The sequence below is a fragment of the Macaca mulatta genome, chromosome 7 (assembly GCF_049350105.2).
Source record: "Macaca mulatta isolate MMU2019108-1 chromosome 7, T2T-MMU8v2.0, whole genome shotgun sequence".
NCBI lineage: Eukaryota > Metazoa > Chordata > Mammalia > Primates > Cercopithecidae > Macaca > Macaca mulatta.
In genome coordinates, this window is record NC_133412.1 from 26,070,897 (window position 1) to 26,096,472 (window position 25,576).

Sequence of the window (25,576 nt, forward strand, 5' to 3'; positions counted from 1 at the left end):
AGAATTATAACCTTTAACCTAGAGCATTAATTAGCCAGTTCGGCACTATAAATGAATGTAAAAATCTAATCGCTTTACATTTTTTGCTAAATGACAAAACTTATCTCCATCTTTCAAAAGGTCATATTTCAGATGAAAAAACAAATGTGAAGCCATAAAAGAGACAAAGTTTTTGGATGTCACCGGTGATCTGAAATAATGCAAGAACTAAAAAATTTACACTAATATTTAAAGAATAAAACCAGGACACAGCCATGTATTTTGTAGTAAACCTTGGAAAAACTCTTTTCTCTAACTGAAAACAAAGATCAAAATTTTGAGTAGATATTTCTAGGAAAAGTCGATGTAGATTAAGTTTACAGCCTCATTAAACATGACTAATTTCAAAAACCAAATCTGACTAATACATACAAATAATCAAAATTTGTGTTTTTTTCTGGGTGAATTTCAAACATGATGCCAATATGATATTTCTGTATTCTGAACCACAAAATAATTCATAACAATTCTATAGACCATATGCAAGTTTATTTAAATAAGTTAACACTGCAGAGTGAGTCAATTTATAAGTATAAAAATAGATGGTTTAGCAACCAAAAGTAAGCACCACACAAAAGCAGATTATACATACACCATCAGGCCTTTGGAATATTAAGGCAATATAAATATCTCAAGTAATTTTAGGAGAATGCTTTACTCGTATAACAGATGTTATAAAAACATCTCAAAAGAGGCAGGGCTCACCACTTTTTTCAGTATGAGGTCTTCCCTTCCATTTTTCTTAATATATTAATGATTCTTCTTAAATACTGTACCATAATTAGTCTAGATTAACAAATGGGCTATCAAAGCCACTATCTTGTTGGCTAGATAGTGGAACAATTAATTTTCTTGAAGGCTGCTGACACACTGAAGATGGTAATGTACTGCTCAGTTTTTTGAAATCTGGCTTTAATCTATCAGCCTTATGATGAGATGGGTATCCATGAGTCACACTGATCTTTCCTGGCTCCAAATACATGGTTTCTTCTGACAGGTATGGAGTTTGATCATGCTGACATTTCATTGTTTGACAAATCATATTACTTGTCTCCGTGTCTGAAAGATAACCGGATGGTGAAAACTGTTTGGAATTAACAGATTCATTTGGTATTTCCAAAGTTCCTTGTGGTCTACCATGGACAAATGATGCTTCACGACTCTCAAAGGATAAGGTTGCACTGCTGGAAGGCCAGCCCAAGCAGTCACTAAGGTCCCCTCCATCTTTTACTGGAGGTTCCTGAACATCCAAACCTTGACTTTTCTTAGATGCAGCATTTTCACTTTCCATGAGTGGATTGCATTTATATACTTTTAAACCAAGTCTTTCATTAGAATCGCGAAAGGTTATATGCATGCATCCTGATTCAGAAGGACTAGAGGTACATCTAGGTGAGGGTTTATTTCCTAAGGTTCCAAGAAAGGGGTACGCAGCTGAATGCGGAAGTGATTCAGAACCATTATCACTGAGTAAGTCTTTCTTCTTGTGCAAACCAAAGCCTCCTTCACCTTCGCAAGGAACAAACTCAGGAGAAACATTCCTTGGCAAACTGTGTAGGTGCTTGCAACTACCATCCCCAAACTGGAATTCCAGATGTGTCTCTTTGGATCCCACATGCTTTATGCTCCGATGGTCTGAGTTCTCTAACAGTCTTTGTAAGTTACAAGCTGCCCTCCTCTTGGGAGCTTGTTCACACACACTTCTGGTGATGGTGTTTACACTATTTGATTTGCTTTCAATACAACATGATATTTTCTGATTCACATCATTTCTTTTTGATTTTTCAACTCCAATCAGCATCTCTGAAGTTAGGGGCAGTGCAAGGAAACACGAAATTAAGAGAAAATTAATATTTAAAGGGAAGATTCATCCTTGAACCAAAAAATAAAAAAAAATTAAAAATAAGAAAAAATTTATGTTTTTATATTGTATTCCCAAAGAATGCTTATAATCTGTAATCATTCTTAAAGAAAATACATCAATGCTGGATATTAAAAAATATTCTTTTACATATATCCACTAGATAAAGCTTGGTAATTTTGTTACTAAGATCTGATATATTATTATTATTGCTATCCATCTGACCTATCATTTTCTGCAATAGATGCTATAGCATTTCAAGATCTAGCCACAATGTTTTCAATCCTGCCCTGATTCTGATGTCAAGAATGGAGTTTCTGACAAGTTTGCTCCAAGAACCCCACCCACCCAATACCTACACATACACTTCTAGAATAGCTAAATAGACTTTCTGATTTAATTACCTAAGACACTAAATCTGATCAAAGACAAAGCAGCCACATAGCATGAAATTAGAGGCATTGTATCTCAGAGTAGCAAGCCCTGGTCCCAGAGTCCATGAAAAGGATTTGCTTCTCTACTGGGGACATTACGTGCACACTGCTGCCCCAGATCTAGAAAATTATTTTCTTGTTATATGCTACTGCCTTTTCATACCTAGGATTCACATCACCATTCCAAAATTTATACAAATAATCTTTGGCTTCTACATGAGGAATGTTTACCAACATCAGACTCACGGACCCCTGAACAATCTCAGCTTCAAGTTTTCCAGAGGTTCAAAAACCCCATTTCCCCACTGATATGTTAAAAATCTCCCAGTGTGATTGGGAATTTACCAGTTTTTTTCATGTATTTCTATCAGCTCTTGCTTTATATAAAGCTGTGTTATCTATAGAAAGAAAAAAATTATAGTTTCTTGGGAGACTATTCCATTATCATTATGAACTATCACCTTTGTCCCTTTTAATGCTAACTCTAATTTATCTGATCTTTTATTTACCTCTATAATTTATCTAATATCAACACTGCATTTGCTTGGTATATCATTCTCCATCCCCTGATTTTTAATTTTAGACGTTCTTCTTGTAAAAATAGCAGATTTCCGTATTTTTAAAAACCCTATTTGAAAGTTGTGGTCTTTTAATAACTGAGTTTAACCTATTTATATTTAGTGTGATTGTTGATGTTTCAAACTACTATTATGACCTACTTACCCATGCTTTCTATGTTTTTTCCTCTTTCCTGATTTTGTTAGATTGAAAATGGTTTTTTCCAAGCTTTTCCTTTACCAGTTTTAAAGTTATATGTTCTATGTCTTTGTTGGTTACTCTTACTTTTTTTTTTTTTTTAAGACAGGGTCTGCTCTGTTTCCTAGGCTGGAGTGCAGTGGTGCAATCACAGCTCACTGCAGCCTTGATCTCCCAGGCTCAAGTGATCCTCCCATCTCAGCCTCCCAAGGCATGTGGGCTCCCATTTCCTGCTTAATATGGCTAGCCACCTGGAACACTGCCCTGCTCCCAGATTCTTTGTTCCTGTTGTTATTGCCCAGCTCAATACTGAGGTTCGGGAAGGGAGGGGAGAAGAAGAAATAAAGAGAGGATTAACCCTACCTGGTTGCTGTTGGTTTAGAACACCAACTAATACCCCATTCATATCCTCTAGGCCCTCTATTTCTCCTGGAAAATATCACCCTCATATGTGGAACAGTTTTGATATTGCTCCTACTTGCAGTTGTCACCTCCTGGTGGTTTTGAACTGAGGTTTCCATCTTCCATCCCATACTGTCTTCTTTCTCTCAGGGATTTCTTGTAGCTTCTGATCTATCCACTACAACTTTTTTTTTTTTTTTTTTTTTTTTGAGACAGGGCCTCACTCTGTCACCCAAGCTGGAGTACAGTGGCACAATCATAGCTCACTGCAACCTCAAATTCCTGGGATCAAGGGATCCTCCCACCTCAGCCTTCCAAAGTGCTGGGATTACAGGTATGAGCCATCATGACTGACCCATTGCAACTTTTTAAAACCTACTTATAATTTCTTATTTTTCTCATTCTTTATTTGCTGTTGAAAATCTCTTCTACCATTTTGAGGGATGGAAACAGCAATAGGAAGCTGATGGGCCTGCTCAGTTTGCCTACTTGAATTGGAAACTGTCCACTCTTTTTGTGTAAACTTCCAGTTTAACTAAAACATACACAACTTCATAAATAAACTCTCACTCCTTACCTTCCCTGCCTTTTTCATACTGAAAATAGTAAATAGCTAAAAAAGAAGAGATAGAAAAACCATTTGGTGACTCACTTCGACATACCTGACTGTGTAGTTTTGCTCTCGGACTTACTAGAAATAGGTGTTTCCAGCAATTTTGCCATTGTAGCAAGTTTGCTAGCAGCATTCATAATCTTTTTCTCAGCCCTGTGGGGAATTCCAGAACATTAAAAATATAGTTTAAAGGAAAAAATGATTTGCCTTAGCCCCATGGTTTCTGTTTTCCTGTTGGCTCTGCCAACATTTCAGGTAGCACAGCCATAAACCTCTCTTAACCCCTATGGCTAATCATATAGAAATAGTTCATTTAGTGGTTAAGGAAAATGCTTTAAAAATTACAACATGTTGTCCTGGTAATCTCAGGACACATTGTTCAGACTGAACTCACCCTTCTTTTCCATCATCCTGCAAAATCTGTTGGAGGCAAATCAAATAATATTTGCGCATCTTTCGGGCGGTTTCTTGACGTTCTCGCAGTACCTCTGCTTTTACCATTTCTGCAGCTCGTTCCTTACTCTCCTGAATATAACGAAGCATGTCACCTATAGGGCAGTGAGAAAATGCCCACAGAATGTATGTTTATTAGCACGTTTTCAGAAACAGGAGGGGCAGACTTCAGATCAATTTTCTGGTAGATGAAGTGATTATAAGTATAGTTTAAACATTATACGTTACACAGTCATTAAAATGGAATATTTTAGATCATCATTTTGATAGACTCAAATGAGAAGTACTCTGTAAGTTCTTTCAGAATGATGACAGCTACATACAGTAAGGAAACATGGCATATTCCCCAGCTAAACTTTGTCATATTCTAAAACACTTCGCGAATAAAATACCATAAATACGAGGCACAGAAACTTAGCATTTCAATTGTACATTATGTTCAGTTAGGAAAAGAGAAATATAAAATATAGAGAAAAGATTAAGCAGAAAGAAAGGAAAAACCAAACACAAAGACAGAAGAAAAGGAGGCAGTATGAGCTGGAGAGACTCATTCTTCTCTTGTGCTTTGAAAATTTAAGTTCCCTTATTTATTGAAAATTCTTGCGGCAGCACTTTTGAGCATCTAACTAAATATAATAGTACAATTCATAAGAGACATGTACAAAATGAGACTACAAGGAGGGTGATGGGACTTACAGTTGGCCTCTGAAATTTACATATGAACATAGCCCACAGCTTTCAAGTGTTTTTTTGTTTTTGTTTTTTTAACTCACTATAGCTTTGATTAGGACTACTATTAGCTAAGGCTAACTTTTTTTTTTTTTTTTTTTTTTAAATAAATCCAAGACTACATCCTACATCTAGAATTTCACCATCTCTGTTATAGTAAGGATACCAATTCATACAGAAATCTCCCTCTCAATGTCAGTAAGCATCTGAAAATTAGTGGTTCTATGCAAAAAATACTAACTGGGAGACTATTTTTCATTATTTGAAATGGAAAACGAAATGGAGTACATGTCAACACAAAACCTCCAACCAACTTTCTAAAAAATAACTAAGACATAATATACACACATATATACAGGTTATCATGTTAGGATGAAAACATGCTTAAAATTCCGCTGCCCAATCAATACATTATTAACAAAAAGTTGCTTTGCTTGTAGCAATATGCCCTTTGTTGGCACCAGTAACAACGGAGAAGCAAATGCCCTTATTAATACCGAATGAGCTTTGCAGAACATTTACATGTGATTCTAAATCTACCGATTATATATGAAACTTCAGACTTTTCCTGCTCTTTTTGTTAAAAAGAAATGTAATTTTAGAGGCTAATATACATTTTTCCTATATAAACACTACTTATTGTTTTGGGACATATATCCATTCTATGCAATTTTGTAATTAAAAACCAAGAAGTATTCAAAACGGAAAACACACATCAGGAGAATGCTCTACAGGATATGCTGGCACAACCTGGTACTGACAAGGACTTGATAAATTTATAGCTATGAGAAACAATAACCAGAAACAACAGAACAATTGCTAACTAGATCCACTTCCAAGTCCTTAAAAGTTTATGGTAGGAGGCCAGGTGCAGTGGCTCACACCCATAATCCCAGCACTTTGGGAGGCCAAGGCGGGTGGATCACCTGAAGTCAGGAGTTCGAGTCTAGCCTGGCCAACATGGCGAAACCTCGTCTCTACTAAAAATATAAAAATTAGCTAGGCGTGGTGACACACGTCTGTAATCCCAGCTACTCAGGAGGCTGAAGCCAGAGAACCACTTGAACCCGGGAGGCGGAGGTTGCAGTGAGCCAAGATTGCACCAGTGCACTCAAGCCTGGGAGCCAGAGTGAGATTCTGTCTCAACAAAAAACAAACAAACAAAAAAAAAAGTTTATGGTAGAAGTAATAGTTAATTGCTCATTTAAAACCCATGTGACATTTTCTTTACTACAAATTAGTTAAGTTGTAAGATTATTAAATTTTCAGTTTAATACTAGTATCCAAAAAGAAACAAGACAATCAATAATATAAACATAAGACTATTCTCATGTCACTTCCAAAAGATATTATTTGGGCAAAATGATCAATGACTACATAATTTTGAAAAGGTGTCAATAATCTCTTCTAAGATTGAAGAAAAAGGTAATTTGGAAAATTCCCTAAAAGCCCTACTGCTGGTAAACTCTGAGTTTCCTTTAACAGAGACAATAAAAAAGGCCCAAGCCATCCTTAAAATCTTGGGAATCTCTTAGGGACTTACGTTTAATTTTTTTTACAGCTTTAATGTACTGCCCACGAAGTTCTTCCAAGGCTCCCCCACTGCATGGCAGGCAAGTATTTTCAATGGCCCCTGCTGACAATGACCTAAAAAACAAACCAAAGATTACAAAAACAGAAATGCTAAGTGAAAAATTTCATTTGAAAAATATATATGTATCCATATACTCTAATAAAATTAACTGAGAAGTGCTAAAAATCTCACATAAAAGAATGTCCATTATACAGTTATTTCAAACAGGGGAAAAATGGAAACGACATAAATGTTATGGTTGCTTCAATAAATAATGGTAAATCCACATGAAAATTTATGCAGGTATTGAAAAACATATGTAGGAGAATATCTAATAACACAGAGAAATGCTTATCTAGTAATATTAATAAAAAGCTACAAAATACCTTATACTAGAGTCTCAATATTAAAAACACATTGTGCACGTGGAATATGTGTAGAAAGAGGCTTAAATGATATAAAACAAGAGGTCACTAAAGGGTATCTTCAGGAAATAAGATTTTGGGGGATTTTCTTCTTTTTTATACTTTTTGCTGTATAACCAAAAAAAATTGATACTTAAAAAAATTTAAAGATATTTGTACTTAGATTTCTTTAAAATAGCAGTTTAAAATAGTAAAAGCATACCTTGGTGGTGTTTTACAAAGCGTTCGCAGTTCTTCCAATTTATTCTTCATGTCATTGTTTTCTTCTATTAATTCTTCAATAACTTTATTATTCTCTTCTATAATAGAAAGTTTATAGTACATTAGACAGTTAAAATTTTTTTAAGCCTTCTTTTCCCTTAAGTTCCCAATACAAATGTTTATAGAGGAGACTGTGTAATTTCCAGTCACTCTTCTGTAATGTTCGTTCCCTTAGAAACCCTAGTCAGACCATTATCTTGCTCTGTTTTCTCAGCACTTAAAATCTGTATCCCATCTTCTTCTTGCTTGGGGTTACACATTGTCCTGGAATTGGGTTTCAACTGTTTCAGATGCCTGTGTGTTGTTTTCCAACTGTGCTGAGGCTCTGTAGAAACCTACTAGGTTTTCTAATTCCATGTTCCCTGTGGATCCTGGTAGACAGTTTACGCTCATATAAACGAACACTGAACATGTACCTCAATATAAAATAAAAAGAAAATTAACCTAAAGTAGGTGTATTTTTCAGAAATAATGTAAGATTTTCAATTCTTTGAACTTTTAAAAAGAGGATGAGGAGACTGACAGAATCCATGTGATACGAAGGAAAACGCATGAATTTCAGAGTCAGAGATATCAGTTTACATTCTAACTCTGCTGTTTACAAGGTGGATAAGCCTAGGAAAAAGTAACCTTTCTGAACCTTTCTTCACATGTTAACTTACAGATTATAATCGAAATAAAACAACAAATGCACAACACCTACACAAAGCTTGGAAATGCCCATATAAATGTGAACATGGCATCTTGTGTTTCCTATGATGCCTCACCCTCTCAACACACCGTAAGTTGAGGAACAAAATTACTCTATTCTCCCTGGTGATGGATATAACTTTTTGTTTTAAACAACTCACTCCCACTCCATCTATTTCTCAATAAACACTACCAAGAGAGTGGAAAAATGGAATTTAAGAAACAAGCGATCTCAATAGCAAAGATATAATAACCTACTAAAGTTATATTAAGAAAAAATTTCAGACTATTGGCTTAAATTCTGGCCCTGACCCTTTGTATCAATTCATTGTTTTGAGTGATATATCAACTTTCTTTGATTTGCAAGTCTATGAGTTTTAGAAGATATCAGCTTCAAAAAGCACTGTGTAGAATAGTATGGTGCTAAATATTATTTATAAATAATAATCATATCCAACTGCCCTTGTTGCCGTATTATGGAAACCAAATTGTCTTGGTTTTCATCTTTTAACATATCTATGTTGTAGATATATCTACAGTAGGACAAATAACTGATTTACTCTCCTGGCCTCTACTGAAGAGCTAAGTAATCACAAAAGGAATTGCAGTTGTTAAATTTTTAATCTCAAATTCTTAAAACCCTTTCCGGCCTTCAAGTAATTATTATATCTTAATAATAAGTAATAAGAGTAATAAGTGCCTTAGTAATAAGCAGTCGGCGGTAGTTACAGGTGGCTTCTCTTAGTCAGCAATATTTTCCAAGTTGTGCTATGATGCAGCTGTTGTGCTAAGTGCTGGAACAGGACTTGATCCTTATTGCTATAAAGTCTACTCTCCAAAGGGAAGTACAGACAGCAAATAATTACAAGGATGGTGAATGTTATAAAAAGCATAGGAACTATGAGGAATGTGTAACAGGAGGACTAAACAGGTCTGCAGTGGTTAGGAAAGTCTCCCTGAGGAAGTAATGTATTGGGGAAAAGATGAGTAGGGGTTAGCCGGCCAAATGAGATCAGGATGTTTTGGCGAAGGGAGAAAACAATGAAATCCATGCTATGGCTCTACTGAGAGAAATTAAGAGAGCTAGGGGAAGACAAGGCTGGAGGGGCTGGCAGGCGCTGGATCAAGATCTTTTTAAACCCTGTTAAACTAAGTGGTTTTGGTTTTATACTGAAGGCCATGGCAAGCCACTGAAGAGCTTTAAACAGGAGTGTCATGTTTCAATTCACTTTTTAAAAAGGTTGCTTCAGCTACCAAGGCAGAATGGATTAGAGGGGCTAAGACTAGAAGCATAAAGAGTCAGGGGATTATTGCCAGGGTCCCGGCAAGAGAAAGAAGTGGATGTACAAAATAAACTTATTAAGCTGGTCTTTTCTGAATGACACCATTATTTAGGACCGTAGCATTTTGTTTTTTGTCCATTTAAACATTTATTATCTGGTATGTGGTGGGCACCAGGGCTATTAGGATGAACAAGACATGGCATATTCCTTCTCCTCAGAAAATTCTTGGAGAATGTGGAGAAGGTATCCGACAAGTGACCAAATAATTAAAAATACAGAATGACAATAGTGATAATAGAGGAAGAGCCAATGCTCCACGGCCGCATACGAGCAGCCCACTTCACCCTGACTAGGGAAAATCAAGGAGGGCTTTGCAGATAAAGCATCTTCTGAGTTGAATCCTAAAGGAAGAGAGTAAGACTACAAAGAATGTTGGGAAAAAGTACAGGACAGAATACAAACATCATATGCAACGAAGGTCCAGCAGTAAAAGAAACAGGACCAGCTCAGGAATCGGAAGCATTTCAAATGTAAAGAGTATAGCATATAGGCTATAAGCAATAGTGAAAGGTAAGAAGGAGCAGCGATCTAAGCCCCAAAACTTCCTTTCTTCGGAGGGGCAATGAGAAATGGTAGAAGATATCCCTTTCCAAATGCCCTCACAGCATTATGATGAATGGACTAGACGGAGGCCAGTCCAGACCCTCAAGCCCTTGTTTATGCCTTTTCCCTCTATCTCAAACGCTGTTCTCCTTGGCAAACACCTCTGTTTTTCAAGGCTTAGTCAAACCTTTCTTAACTTTAATAAGAGGTAGAACTAACAATCCTTCCTCTTAAGTACACACTGCCAACAGCATTCAATGTTTAATTATTTGTTAATCTGTTTTTAGATCTCCTCACTTAACCAAAAGCTTCTTGAAGGAAGGGAACACATCTCCACCAGAACTGGAATTTTGTATGATTTATTCACTGCTGCATCCCCAGTGCTTAGAAGCCTGCTTGACGCATACTGGGCCCTCAACATCTGTTCAATCAAGAAAGGGAGAAAGGAATGTGACCTTTTAATCAGAGCTGAAATCTTCCTCTTTTGAGTTTTGTAATAATAATTTGATTAGTAAAAATGAGATCCAAATTAGTTTACATTAATCCCAAAAGAGGATCAGTGCACACATTAACTAAAATGTCACATTTGAACATTTCACCAAGGATCAAAGAGATTTCTATTGGTAGCAGTGCTACTTTAAATGCTGACCTCCAATTTTTTCCACTACAGCTTTGTGCTTCCTTTCTAAATGCTGAAGATGCCTACAACATTTCTCCAGTTTTCCTTTCAGATCTTCACATTCCTGCTTTGCCTTTTCAAGTTCTTGGAAGCAGTGTCCACAGCATAAATCCTTAATTTCAAGGATCTTTTTCTTATCTGCAAAAATTAAATGACAGAAAACTTTTATATCAGTTTAGACTAAGAACTACCAATAAAAAAGAAAAGACGGAAAGAAAAGCAGATGACTCATGACTAAAGGCTACAGCACGACTGAAAGAGTGTGATGCTTAAGATAGAGAGACATGGGTTTACATACTGCTTACTGGCCGTGTGACTTGGAGCATATTACTCAGCTTGTCTAAGGTACTACTGGATACTACCATCTACTTTACAAATAGTCATGAAATCTATTGCTCTGGATCTTGATACCATTCCCTACTAAAAGGAGTCAAGGATCTTCAAGAAATGGCTGACTCCAGTACTGGGAGAGGGTATATAAAAATAAGACTGAAATATCTTCCTATGCCAGAAAGGAAGAAAGTACTCAAAAATACAGGCATGTCGCAAGGACATAGGAGCCAGTTTGAAGGAGCTCCACTAGCTGAATCTGGGACAATCTGAGCACTAATTAAATAGAGTAATGAATTATAAAGTATTAAGAATAGGAATTTATGAGTCATACCAATAATTTTATGGTAGGTAGGTGGGTTGGTAAGTAGGTAGGTAGATGGATCGATGGACAGAGAGATAAAATAAATACACAGGCAAATGAGAGGAAAGGATTCTTGATTCAACATGCTTAGTGCCAACTGGGATAAATAGAGGGAGGAAGTTGGAAGAATTGTAATTTCACAACCACCATAGTAAAGACTGGATCAAGCAAGAATCATCACTGGTTGCCAAATATAAGAGAAGGTTTTTATGAGGGGAAGATATTTGCATGATCTTAAAAGTGTCTCCCACAGATTGCTTATCAGTTGCAAGGGTGAAAAAAAACCCAGTAATTACATAGTGAAGAAATTAGACAACATTTTCACCAGGTAATGAAAAGTAACCACACCAGTAAAAGACATAGGGACACCACACATTTTTAGATGTGACAACATATCACCCTTGCAGTGCTCTAGCCGAGAAAACACAACCTGAATCAATCATGAAGAAACACCAGACAAACCCCAAATGAGAAAAGTTCTGTTAAAAAAAAAAGTGGAGGTGGAGGCAGAGAATATTTCTAAAAAATGTCAATGTCATGAAAGACAAAGAGAGGCTGTGGAAATGTTCTAGATTAAAGGAGGCTAAAGATACATGACAACTAAATGTAATAGCTGATCCTAGACAAATCTCTATACTGGAGGAGAAAAAACAAAATGCTAGAAGACATTATTGGGTCAATTGACAAAATTAGAACACAAACAGTGGATTAATACAATACTTTAATGTTAAATTTACTGTACTAAGGTTATACAAGAAAATATTCCTATTCCTGGAAAACACAGTCTGGAGTACTTAGACACAAAAGGTCACAAAGTATACATAACTTACGCTCAAATGGTTCATAAAAAAAAAATATTCACATACACATATATACATAAGAGCACAGAATGAAGTAAAATGTTAACAATAGGTGTATCTCATTAAAGGGAATGTGAATGTTCTTCGCAACTATTTTTATTTTTGCTATTTTTCTATAAGTTTGAAATTATTTCCGAGTTTAAAAAATGAACCGTTTGGCACAGTAGCTGGCACAGAGCAAGTACGCAATAAATAACAGTCATTGTTGTTAGTAACATATAAAATTTATAAAATTAAACTATGCAAAGATGATTAAAAAGTAGACTATTAATGTAAGTGATATAATAGAACAGGAATATAAGTTGGCACAGGCTCAGAGGCCAATATATAAAATGCTCCTGTAAAGTCATCGATCCAGCAAAATTATTCTTAGCTCTCTCCTGACATTTTAGTTTAAGTGGTGCCATTTATGTTAATGAGCATTAAAGGATTAACGAAGCATCACAATGGTACAATAAATCGCATTTATATTTTCCGTCTAGGATACTGTTGTAAAATTGGAACTCACAAATACCAGTGACGACAGAACAGATACATCAGTTATAGTATATTCATACATTGAAATACTATGTAGCAATGAAAATGAATGAATTAGAGCTATTGCATCAACAGATAAATCTTAGTAGCATGCTGTTAAATAGGAAAAGAGCAAGTTACAAAGAATATAATGAGTATTAAACCATTTTTATAATGTTAAAACAGAAAAAGGCAACAACTTTTTGAGGGCACATACACATAATTAAAACATTAAAAAAGAGAATAATTTTTGAAAATCAGGATATTTGTTAGCTCAGACTGGGGAGAAGTTGCAGGGATAGAACTGTGGTCAACAGCATTGGTGAGGTTCTGTGCCTTAAGTTGAATAATGGGTTCCTGGTTGCTAGGTTTCATAACTTACAGATGCATACATATATTCTTTGAATGAACTAAGTATTTCGTAATTAATGTTTTAAGTACTTTAAATAATAATGAGATATTAGGAGAATATAACCAAACAGTCAACAGTGGTACTCTCCAGTGGTAGGATTTTAAAGGACTTTATCACTTAATACATGTTTTGTATTATCTAATCCTTTCTAATGAATTTGTTAAAGTGTTTGTTTTTAAGGGAAAAAACACTAAAGAAAAATATTTTTATAGTCTGATTTGTCTTTGGCCAAAACTAATTCCTTTTATATTTATAGGACTTCCTAAAGCTAAATAACATCCAAAACTTGTTTCTACCCATTTCACAGCTTTAAACAGAATTCTCAGGCTATTCCAAATAGGATGTAAAACAAAAAGTACGATGCAAAATACAAATTAAGGTAATATTATCCACTGAATTGGCAATAAGATATTCTCAGCCACCTAATACCTAGAAGTAGGGGAAAAGGGTTTGTGAACAATGAGAAAGGCAGGGATGGTATAGACAGAGATTCTCTAAGATTCTGGTAACACTGCCTACTGAATTAGAAATGTGTGGAAACTGAGGTTATTCACTTAGTAGGTAGGATTGGTGCTGGCAATTATTAGTTCTTTTCCAGGTTATAACGGAAACAGCAAATAAGTAGCAGAGAGAGGCTGTTGTGTGTTTGTGTGGGGAGGAAAGGAGCAGGCTGCAAAGGGTCAATAGGCTAAAAGGGATGGGAGCTAATAAAGGATTTGCAAATTTCTAGCTCAGAAATCTCCATGAATAGGGAATATAAGTCCTATACTCCTCAGTAAGCTCTGAATACAAGGGGCTTAGTACAGTACAATAATTCTTTTGTCATGATGAAGAGTCTAAGTCATTAAGGAAAAGTTAAACTATTAATTCATCACTCTGCCATATGTTGGAAAGGAAGAGATTAAAAACACTGCCCATGCCCTCAGAAAAACTCATAAATCAATTAAAAATCATCTAATACATTTCAGAAAGATTTCCATTAAAAAGTGATTGAAATTAGTTTCAGTAATTTGAATGAAAAAGTCTCTATTACTTGGCAATTCTCTTATGTCAAATCCTTGATTTCAGGGAATAAAAACATGACTACTCTATTAAAACTCTCATGACTCTCCTTGTAACACGAATCACTTGTGAATGGAGGGAAAACCACAAATAGAAGAAGAGGGCCTAAATCAACCTTCTTCTCTACACACAAAATGAAATCTAGGAAGAGGAGACATTAAGTCAGAGGAGTATTACACATTTGTTCACATCTATGATCTCCTTTTATCCTCAAAGCAACCCTTCAGAAGGGTGATTATGGATGCTACAAAGACTGGTGGGAACAAAATCCAATTACCAGCTTCTGCTTCTGTTTCTTGTAAGGCCAAGGGCTGAGCATGGTGTCCAGCAGCAGGTCCAGGGACTCCTTGGCCAGTGCTCCGGCTGGCAGAATCCTTAGAGAGCTCCGCCATATTTCTCTGAAATAAATTTTCTTCAAAGTTAATGCTTAGTAAAAATCTTTATACAATTTTATATTTAAAATGCTTATGTTAAAAATACAAAGAGAAAACACTTCCTGAAAAAAATCTTGCCTGAACTATCTATCGCCAATATTTTTCTTAGAGTGTTACATGAGTACTGTCACTGTGCTAGGAACTAGCCTCCTATGAAACTTTCCAAATTAGAACAGTCTGACAGGCGACTGGTAGGCGGCTATGAGACAGACAGAAGATATGGTTTGCACATTATATATGTGAATTTGAGATTTTTTAATGGTTTACGTGATTAAACTACATGAAAGACAATATAAAATCAGAATTGTTCTTTAAAATCTAGAACATTTTTACTACAGCAAGGAACAACTTAATTAGCAAGTATAATGCTAACCCTCTGCCTCCCATGAATTGAAAATAACAGCAAAAATTTATTTTAAATTTATACAGTACTTCATATGCTTCTAAATACTTTAACATACACAGTAATTTTGTAAGGAAGGCCAGCTGAATGCCAAAGTTAAGGACAGAAACCGAGGTTTAGCTAAATTAAACATCTTGCACAAGACCATTTCTTCACTCATATTTACTGAATGCTTTTTATGTTCCAGTCCTTGTCACGGCAATACAGCTATTAAATCAATGGATTTTTCATTTTTGGTTTTTGTTTTGAGACAGAGTCTTGCTCTGTTGCCCAGGCTGAAGGGCATTGGCAAAATTTTGGCTTACTGCAACCTCCACCTCCACCTCCCGGTTCAAGTGATTCTCCTGCCTCAGCCCTCATGATCCGCCCACCTCAGCCCCCCAAAGTACTGGCATTACATGTGTGAGCCGCCACGCTCAGTCATATCAATGGATTTTTATGGCAATGTTTTTAGATTTAAGATGACTACTAAATCAGAAAGGAACAGAATAGGTGGTACTGATAAAGTAGTCTTGTTGATTATTTAAAACAGATTATATATGCCTGATTCTAGAAGCCTTGATTTTGATTATAAGAAACCATTTAACTGACTGTCAGAAAATCTACTTACAATGTCCAACAGAAGCAGAGGTTAGCAATTATAAAGAAGAGGTAATCAAGAAGCTATGGGTTTGACGCCAAAAGGAATAAGAAAAGCTGAACCAAAATGCAGTCAGTGCTTCCAGTTTTTACTCAAAGGTGGGGAAGAAAAGTCAAGATGACAGAAAAGGGAGAAAAGCAGCAACCTGTTTGTCTTAGTTTTAACTTGACTTTGATGGTAAAAGAGACAACACACATCCTTAAGTTTGCTTGAAAATTTTGTTCCATTTGATATTTGCTTTATCTGTTATGAACTACCGTATTAATATATTTTGATAAGGCATTCATTTTCTTGAAAGCTGTATTTTTCACTCATTGCGTCCTCTCCATTAAAAAAACTTTTGATTGTCTCAGTTATTTTAATGAGGACTTGTTTTTATATATTAATAAACCATTTTTTGTTTTAACTTCCATGAACAATTTTTAAAACTAGAGATTTAATAAATTATAAATTACAGTTCCTCACATTTACAGCACCTATGTAACAAATTTAAAATCACTGCTTTATAATCACAGCTTTATCTCAAGGTCCTGAGTGAAGATAGCTCGAAAACGGCAGAAGGTCAAGTATTACTTCTATGACAAATTCCAGATTAGGCATTTCAAAGCCATCCTTTTCTCAGGAATGGAAACTGACCCACCCAACAAAAGCTGTAAACATCTAAATTCTTAGCCAGATTATGTGATTCTGTCTCCATAGACTCACGAGCCTCATTAAATCACACAGATGATCTTACACTGCTTGCACAATTATAAGCCCTGTAAAAAGACTCCAGGGTTGATTTTGTATGTATATATTAATGGTAGGAGAAAGGTGTCATAGTTTCTTGATTTTTGTAAGAGAGACTGCCTATTCAGGAAAGCAAACGAAAGCATGTAGACATGATTTTCCCATCATTTCTCATCTCCAAATCTGCTATAATTTTATTTTAATTATCTCCAAGTTCTTATTTTAATTATTTTCTCCAAAAAAAATCTCAATTAAGTGTTAAGCAGTATTCGTGGGAAGTGATCTTGCCCAGCAATTTTTACATTGAAGGCAACTACTCAGTAGCAACATCTCTGTGAGGTCAAGGATAAAAATATCAACTGGGATGAAGTAGGATGGAGTGAGCTGATCTTTCAGGTCCCTTCTGGCTCTAAAATTTTATACTGTTTCAAATGCAGGGCCCAGAAAGGCTAAGCTGAGCCATGCATAGCCTACCCAAACCCAAGGAATTAGGCCAGGGATTTGTATTTTATTTTTCCAGTGAGCAACTATGTGATTGCCCAATATAATAACCTAGTTATCATCGAATATGGAACTGAAACTCAAGATTAGTACTTCTAGTTTATAACTCTCTCAAGTAGGTGTTAATACCAAATGCTCAATCCTGGCCTTGAAACTCTTTAATCACAATATCTTGATGGAACTTAACTCTTAAGTTTCAACTCTATCAGACAAATCTTATACTACTGGCATTTTTTTCCTACCTCTAATTCCAAATGTTGAAATTGGCTAATCACCATGCTCAGAATATCATTCTGGATCTTTCATGCATACCTAATTGCTTTGATCATAAGGTAGCAAGACTTTGGTTTCATTGAATCTTTCATACAAATTAAAAGCTGGTCTCAGAGAGTACTTAGATAACTAAAAGAATATAATTAATTCTATATGCACATATATAGCACATCCAGAAACTGGGCTTCAGAGTTTTATGCGAGTGAGCCATATTTATTTGCTTGTTTCAACATCAATACTCTTTGTACTTGGTTGGCATTTTTTGCCTAAATGAGACATACATTTATTGTGGGCAATAAATAGGCTTCCAAACTCTTCACAAGCTTTTAAGAAACTCTTATGATGCATATTTCATGAAGTGGTCAGGCCCAGAAAACAGAATTTTGAATAAAAATTATTCAGTTTCTGAAATTTCATGCCCTTAGAAAAAATAGCATATATTCTTTATTTTATTTTAAGTTCTGGAATACATGTACTGAACGTGCAGGTTTATTACATAGGTATACATGTGCCATGGTGGTTTGCTGCACCTATCAACCTGTTATCTAGGTTTTAGGCCCTGCAGGCATTAGGTATTTGTCCTAAATATTCTTTAGGAAAAAGACATTTAGAGGCTAAAAGCTTTCTTGTATTTGTGACACTATGAAGTAGTAAAGTTTTTTGGCAACAAAACATGCAAACCTTTGGATTCGCTACAGAGTAGTTTTTTAAACCACTGACAAAAACATAAGACTTACATCTACTAAACTTTAAAATGAAAAAAGGAAAAAACACTACATACAACTTCTATAGTCATTCTTGGTGTTCAGTACCTCCTCTCGTTCTCAGGAACATACCTTTTCCCATTGTGGGTCAGCATTTTCCACAAGCAGAGGAAGTGTATCTTGAAATGCTTTCTGTATGCAGCCCTTTAGTTTTTCAAAATATTGCACAGACATCCATTTTGAAGAACAAGTCGACATGATTTCCAAAAGCTGCTTGTCCTCAGAATCACTGACGTGCTCCTTTTGGGTATCCCTTAAAAGAACCCCAAGTACAGTCAGGATGTCTTCCTCATACTGATAGATTTCCAGTTGGATCCGCTTGGCTTCCTGCATAGTCCATTCTCTACGACTCTGGTCTAGACATGTTTGTAATTCTGTCTCCTTCTGAAGAAGCAGTTCAGTTTTTTGTTTCATAAAGTCTTCTTTAGCTGCCGCAAGCACCTCATTAATTTTATTTCGGTGATCATCCAAAAACTGCCGGTAATCTTGCTCATTTTGTTCTTGGATTCTGCGGATTTCTTCTTGCTTTTCTTTGTTCCACTCACTCCGAGCCTTAGCTAACTCAGCCCTGATGACCACAGGGACTTCTTCGTTCTTTAATTCGAGTTCCCTCTGAAGAGAATGAATCTTCTCTTCCAATTCCGTTCCAGGAAGTATATTTTTCTTCATATTTTCAAGCTCACTCTTCCATTTCTCTTTAGCTTCAGAAACAGCAAATGATATCTAAAGAACATAACAACATGCATTTTAAAGGTCTTTATGATTCTCCTCCTTTGCAAAAAAATTAAAGAAACTATTTGGTTTAACCTCTGAAGCTAAGAAATTTAAAATCAAAATTAAAAGGAAATGTGATTTCAGATAAGACATGATTCTAGAAACAGTAATACTTACACTATACTTAAACTGGTCAAAATATATACATAAATATGTGCTTATGTGTATGTATAGACACATAAACACTCACACATACAATTATATAACTAGCCAAAACTAATGTGAGAAAAAATTTCATGTTCGTTTTTTTGATACAGATACAATCTCAAATTTTATCTATGCCTCCAACAAATTAAATATCTTTTAACTAAAGCAAAAACGGACTCATAAGGACTTTTTACTATTACTTAGGAATATAGCACACGCCTGCATAATTACTTGCTGATAAGTGTAACTGTATTTTAATGCACTTTTAGTGGCTAGAACAGTTCATTAAAGGACAATACCAAACAGAAAAAGTCATTTTTCATTAGTCTAATTTGTTTGTATGACAGAATAATAGAACTAGTGGATCATAGAAAACAACAGATAGTACCTAACCAAAAAATAATAGGGAAATCAAAAAACCTAAGCTCCAATCCTGACACCAATTTGCAGAGGAAGCCTAGCACAGGTGCTTAACAGAACAGAATCTGCTGGAATTAACTTACCAGCTGTGGAACTAAAGTCCCATTCCTCAACTTCTTTGAGCCTCAATTTCCTCATCTATAAAATGGGGATAATTACAATGCCAATTTGATAGCATCCTTTAGGATTAAATGACATAAGGACATAATCCATTTAAAGTACTTAGCCCAGAGCCTGGCAGATGATAAGGACTCAATAAATGTTATGTAGTTATTATTTTTGAATGCATGGCCTTGGAAAAGTCACTTAATCTCTTTAGCACTAACATCTCCACCCATATAAAGGAGTAGAGTAGATAATGACCTTGAGTCCCTTTCACTTTTAATATTCCTGACTGAATTTCTAACTGAATTCTAAGAAGGCACAAGGACACAATAGTGCCAAAAGACAGAATTGGGCATCTCCAAAGGTTTGGCCTAGACAATGGTGGTTACCATTAATCAATACTATATATATATGGCTGGGATGATGGGATAGAGTATCTACTAAATAAATTTTCTGCTAAAGGAACCCAGTATCTAAGGTGAGCTTTACAAAAGAATTCACTGCAAAATTCCTTTGCTACCAGCAGAATAATTCGGTAGTGATGTGAAACATGTTTAAATAGTGTTTTTAGAGAAAACAGGTCATGTTGCAATGGATGCCTGGAAGTCATTCTCAGGTGACTCGGACAGAGGTGATGGATTCCACAGAATTTGTATGACCTGCCCAACCTTACCAAAATGTGCATTTTCTCATGTGAAATTCTACAAAGAGAATTTGACAGCATTCATCAACTCAGTGGTTCCCAAACTTTGCTGCACATTAGAATCACCTGAGGAGCTTTTAAAACTTCTGATGCCCAGGCCAGGGCCCATAGAAAACAAAATTTAAGGGTAGGGGCCAGGCAACAGTATTTTTTAAAGATCCTCAAGTTATTCCAATGTGCAGCAAAGTTCGGGAACCACTGAACCAACTTAACTACTTCTGAATTCTAGAAACTGGCTTCACACTGTCACAGATCTCAACTAATCACTCTAATCTTAAAATAACTCTATAGCCAATGCTATGGAACTGGCCTTTTCTGGACCTCTTTTGGTTTGGAGGAAAGATGCACAACATGTTGACATTATTTTTTGTGACTGATATAATTATCTGGAATAGTGCTACTTACATCCAAGTGTAGTCCAAAGACCAGCTGGGAGCCTGTTAGAAATGCAAATTCCAGCCAGTTGTGGTGACTCCCACCTGTAATCCCAGCACTTTGGGAGGCCGAGGTAGGCAAGATCATCTGAGATCAGGAGTTCAAGACCAGCCTGGCCAACATGGTGAAACCTCATCTCTACTAAAAATACAAAAATTAGCTGGGAGAGGTAGCAGGCACCTGTAATCCCAGCTACTTGGGAGGCAGAGGCAGGAGAATCGCTTGAACCCAGGAGGTGGAGGTTGCAGTGAGCTGAGATTGCGCCACTGCGCTCCAGCCTGGGAAACACAGTGAGACTCGATCTCAAAAAAAAGGGCAAATTCCCAGGACACTCTCCAGACCTACTATATCATTATCTCTAGGAGGAAAGCCCAGGTAGCTATGCTTTAACAAACCCTGCAAGTGATTCTCAGGCCTGCTGAAGTTTGGGAAGCAACAAAAACATTTTCTCTCATTTCTATATGTCTGCATTCACAAACATACAGCCTTCTATGTTCTTATGAAAAGATATCTTGGCCTGTTTTATTTTCTATATTTTACTTTACTTTACTATTCTACTTGACTTCTGAGCCCTGAGACACATATCCTCACAATCATATTGTTTCGTCTCTCTCTCTCTCTTAAATTTCCTTTTAAAATATTTCAGACATACTAAAAAGTATAGAGAATAATTTCTCACGTTTGATCCATTTTCCTTATCTTTATTATCCCCTTAATTTTACTTTTTTACTACAAAAAGAAAACATATTTCAATCTATTATTTTATCTTTGCTATTAGATACGTTGCCTCGAAATTGAGTTGTTATTATGGTACAGATCTGAAATCTTCAATTTTCTTTTAATTTTTCTACACTTTTATTTAAAAATGTTTAATTCCTTCATTAACCTAGAGTTTATTGTGATACACATTGGGTAAACTTAATTTTTCCAAAGTGTTACCTGGCTATCGTAAGACTATTATGAAATAATTCCTCATTCCCTTGTTTTAAAACAATTTATTAAGCTTTTATTTATAGTAGGGTCTACCTCTGAAATCTGTATTGCACTGAATTAAAATGAATTCTATTTTTGTGACTCAGTACAGTCTGAGTTGTTGCTTTCCAATATATTCCATTACGTGTTAGGGCTTGACTATAATTTTTCCAGAACATTAAAAAAATTTCTAGTCCTTTTGTTTTTCCAAAAACATTTTATAGAATTATTTTGTCAACTTCAAATACATTCAGTTTGTTGGCATTTTGATTAGAATTGGTTTAAACCGGTAATTAAGTTGCAAGAGTACACATAGTTATAATATCTTTATCTTCCGGTCAAGAAACATGACATTTCTGGAAAGGAGAACTGGCTATTTACCAACCAGAATGTTATAAGACTACTGACACAACAGAGAAAACAATCTTTAAGCATGTGAAAGGATATTGTATAGCTGATAATGAACAAATATACACCTGTTCTCAATTTCATCTAAAGATAGGGCAAGATAGAATGGGAGTTATTAAATAATTTCTAAGTTATCCTCATAGGTAGATACATTCTTTCTCTAAGAACAACTTGATGATGACAAGAACACTTGCTAGGCTTTGAGCTACCGCTTAACATGTATCAACATGTTTAACCCTTCAACAATTCTATGAGTAGGTACAAATTCCAAGGACTGAGGTAAGAGAAGGGGTCAGGCAAGATGGCCTCCTGAAGTTTCTTTGCAGAAGAGCTCTTACCCTTTTGTTCACAGAGACCTCATGTTGTTCTTCCCACTTTTTCTGTTCTGCCCTCACAAGTGCTTGATACTCTGCAAGCTCAGGTAGTTCTCCCAGCCATCGCTGACGAGCATTTTGCACAGCTATTTCTACCTGTAGGACATTGCAAAAGAAAGAGGTAAAATGGAGTATAAAATTTCAAAAAGACCCCATTTTCAAACAGCAGTTATGATTTCAGTATTTTATACTGTATATCACTACATAATAAAGTTAAACTGACTTCAAGTACCCTACCCATCCCAAACAGTGGACTCTAATCCTTTTGTTGTAAACCTCCCATAGCATCCCACACAAATGCCACACAAGAAGTGGGAATCTGTGAATGTTTGATGACCAGTACTACCTTAGAAAGTGTCATACGAAGTACCAATTACCATTTCCAACAACTCCTATTTATCCTGGGAAAAAGGAGAAGGCCTGCTGGGTGCCAACTGCTGTCTAATCACTACACCCACCACCTTCCTCACTCCTCATGCTCTACACATGTGCATGCACATGTAAACTGATACGGTTTAGAGCCCTATACCTGCGACCTTTCCTACTGTCGAGAATGGGTTTATACTAAAGAATGAGGGTGATACCTCTGAAGGCAAAAAATTAAGACTTGATTAATTATGAGGGTGATCTGGTTACAAATCTGCCACCAGTTACCAGAAGATTATGTTAAATAATTTTACCTTATTCCTTTATTTTAAAATACACATAGATATGCAGATATATGTATATATACGTACATACACACAAAAGCAGGGTTGATATAAGAGACTGTATTTATCATTAAAGTGCTAAATATGTCAATGTGTAAACTCTATCTATGTACAAATTCCAAGGAGTTAAGAAATGGGGAAAAGACAAAGCTCCTGTAGAAATTTATCTACTTAAAAAGTTATTATGAAACATTTCCTTTCTGCTATATTACGCTATTTGCTTTAAGATTAATGATTTCATAAATACCAAAGCAGCACGTTTAAACTCAACTTTTTGTCTGTGGAACCTTTTCTTAACTCTTTTGAAACCCCCTTCAGTAAACATTTCGGTAAACTAACTGAAGATATCCCTGGTACCATTACATATATTTGCCTGTATTTCCAGACTTTAAGGGTGCCCTGTAAAATCATGTAGAACAATGTAACAAATAAGCAGAATTTCAAGTATTTATCAAAAGCAGAGTGTATTTTCAAAACCTTTACATTGAGCCCTATCTTGTTTAAGAGTTTATAATAAGTAATAAAATTAAAATGATAAATACATAACAGATGTATCAAAGTCCAGGGAACTCTTGAGGCTAGAAACCCGGCCAGGTAGTCTGTGAGGTTAAAACTTTTTCCAAAATAATATTAAGACACTATCTGTTTTATTGCTGTTCTCTCATGCATAAACAGCACCGTTCTCCAAAAGCTGCATGCTGTGATCATGTCATTGTTCTGACAGCCAGTGGAATGTGTGCTTGGGTAGCCTTGTTTTTTAAAAATTTCTCAGGTTTATTTTCCAAAAGTGTAAATATAACCCACATAAACAGAAGCCCTTTAGAGTCCCCAATTTTTTAAATTGTGAAGGAGTCCTGGGACCAAAAATTTTGAGAATCACTGTAATAGGTAAGAGAGATATAACAAGCCAGGCGTGGTGGCGGGCGCCTGTAGTCTCAGCTACTTGGGAGGCTGAGGCGGGAGAATGGCGTGAACCCGGGAGGTGGAGCTTGCAGTTAGCCGAGATCACGCCACTGCACTCCAGCCTGGGAGACACAGCGAGACTCCATCTCAAAAAAAAAAAAAAAAAAAAAAAAGAGATATAACAGATAACTCATCTTTATTCTGTTATAATAGGCTGTACTTTTCTCAGTATAGTATTTCTTTCAAATCAAGTAACTGTGTCAGTTACAAGCTAGTTTTGTGAGTGCTTCAAAGGAAAGGTATTGGCACCACTTTGGGGCGGCTAATGGGAATGATAGACAAAGTTCCATTTAAGGGCAGGCCTGCAGATCCAACTGCATCAAGTCTCAATACAAATGTTAAATACCTTATGTGCTTAGGTTTACTTATCTATAACCACCTTAGTGGAATATTTTCCATAAAATTAGATATGAAAGATACATAATTAAACTGTGATTCATTCAGATGTAAAAGCACCCTCTTTAACCTCAGGCATCTTAATGCTTGGACTAATCTCAAAGGAGCAAATACTTTGTAAACTGAAAGAATATACAGAAAAACCGAGGGGTGACGGCTTTATGACAGAAATAGTATGAAGAAAAATTTAGGAACATGACAGGTTTTCTATCCTAGAAATGCACAAAATCTTAGAAGTATAAAGTTATGAACGAGTTCAATGATAGCATTTTATGTACTTTCATTAAGTGACAGGCAGTTCCAAAAAATTTACTAGAATAAACCTGCCTTTTACCTGTTTGGCGATATTTTCACAATGCTTGAGTTCCAATTCAATTTCCAGTTTCTTCATAGCCCCCTTGATGGCTATGTCCTTCTCTTGTTCTAAGTGTTGCTGGATTATGCACTTCTGCTCTTCTATCATGATTGCCATCTCTTTCTTGGAAATAACATCACTGGTGGTTACTTGGTCAGTTTGGCTGCCACGATCTGAGGTCTTCTTTTTCATTGCCTTTATAGTTTGATCCAGCTTAGACTGCCACTCCTTTTCAAGCTGTTGAATGAGTTTTTCTTTGATCTGTTTTCAGAAGAAAAATCATAGGAGAAAAAAAAATTTCAAATAAGTTAAAAACTAGAATTAAAGGCTAGCCAGAAAAGCAATCACAGCTGTGTTTGAAAACCATCTAGATATTGTTGTAGTAATTATAAAGGGTTTAGAAATTTAGTCAATTAAAACACACTCTCAAGTAAAACTTGAAAGTTACTCTTTGAACTTAACTATATGACAAAAATCACATGAAAGATTTAAGTATGTTGTGTAAAGTCAGGAGATCTTGCTCTCAATATGCAACCTCTGGAATCTTTCATATTGCCACTACAAAGACAGCAGGATTTAAAAAAAAAAAAATTACAGTTAATGTGTTTTGCCATCAACACCATGCTCTCCACAAAGGACTGAGTAAATCTAATTAACGAACCAAAACCTGAACAATCTAAAAAATAGTTTTACTCACTTGAACACGTTAGAATCTTGTTTGTTAT

General features: G+C 35.7%; 1 protein-coding gene across 15 annotated transcripts in view; it reads right to left on the minus strand.

Moving 5' to 3' along the window:
- Positions 1–511: 511 nt before the first annotated feature.
- CEP152 (centrosomal protein 152) overlaps positions 512–25,576 on the minus strand; it is a 74,181-nt gene continuing 49,116 nt past the window's right edge. For 11 of the 15 annotated variants that reach the window (XM_077939387.1, XM_077939390.1, XM_015142187.3 and 8 more), the window contains 10 exons: positions 24,831–25,112; positions 22,392–22,523; positions 18,162–18,812; positions 14,623–14,743; positions 10,772–10,939; positions 7,488–7,584; positions 6,831–6,934; positions 4,500–4,653; positions 4,155–4,258; positions 512–1,842 (listed from right to left, as the gene is read on the minus strand). In XM_077939387.1, coding sequence (XP_077795513.1) covers positions 821–1,842; positions 4,155–4,258; positions 4,500–4,653; positions 6,831–6,934; positions 7,488–7,584; positions 10,772–10,939; positions 14,623–14,743; positions 18,162–18,812; positions 22,392–22,523; positions 24,831–25,112 — 2,835 coding nt within the window. In that variant the 3' untranslated portion in view covers positions 512–820. Of the gene's footprint in view, positions 1,843–3,896; positions 4,259–4,499; positions 4,654–6,830; positions 6,935–7,487; positions 7,585–10,771; positions 10,940–14,622; positions 14,744–18,161; positions 18,813–22,391; positions 22,524–24,830; positions 25,113–25,576 lie in introns of those variants that run through there. The other 4 variants (XM_015142191.3, XM_077939392.1, XM_077939393.1 and 1 more) reach the window with 3 other exon arrangements.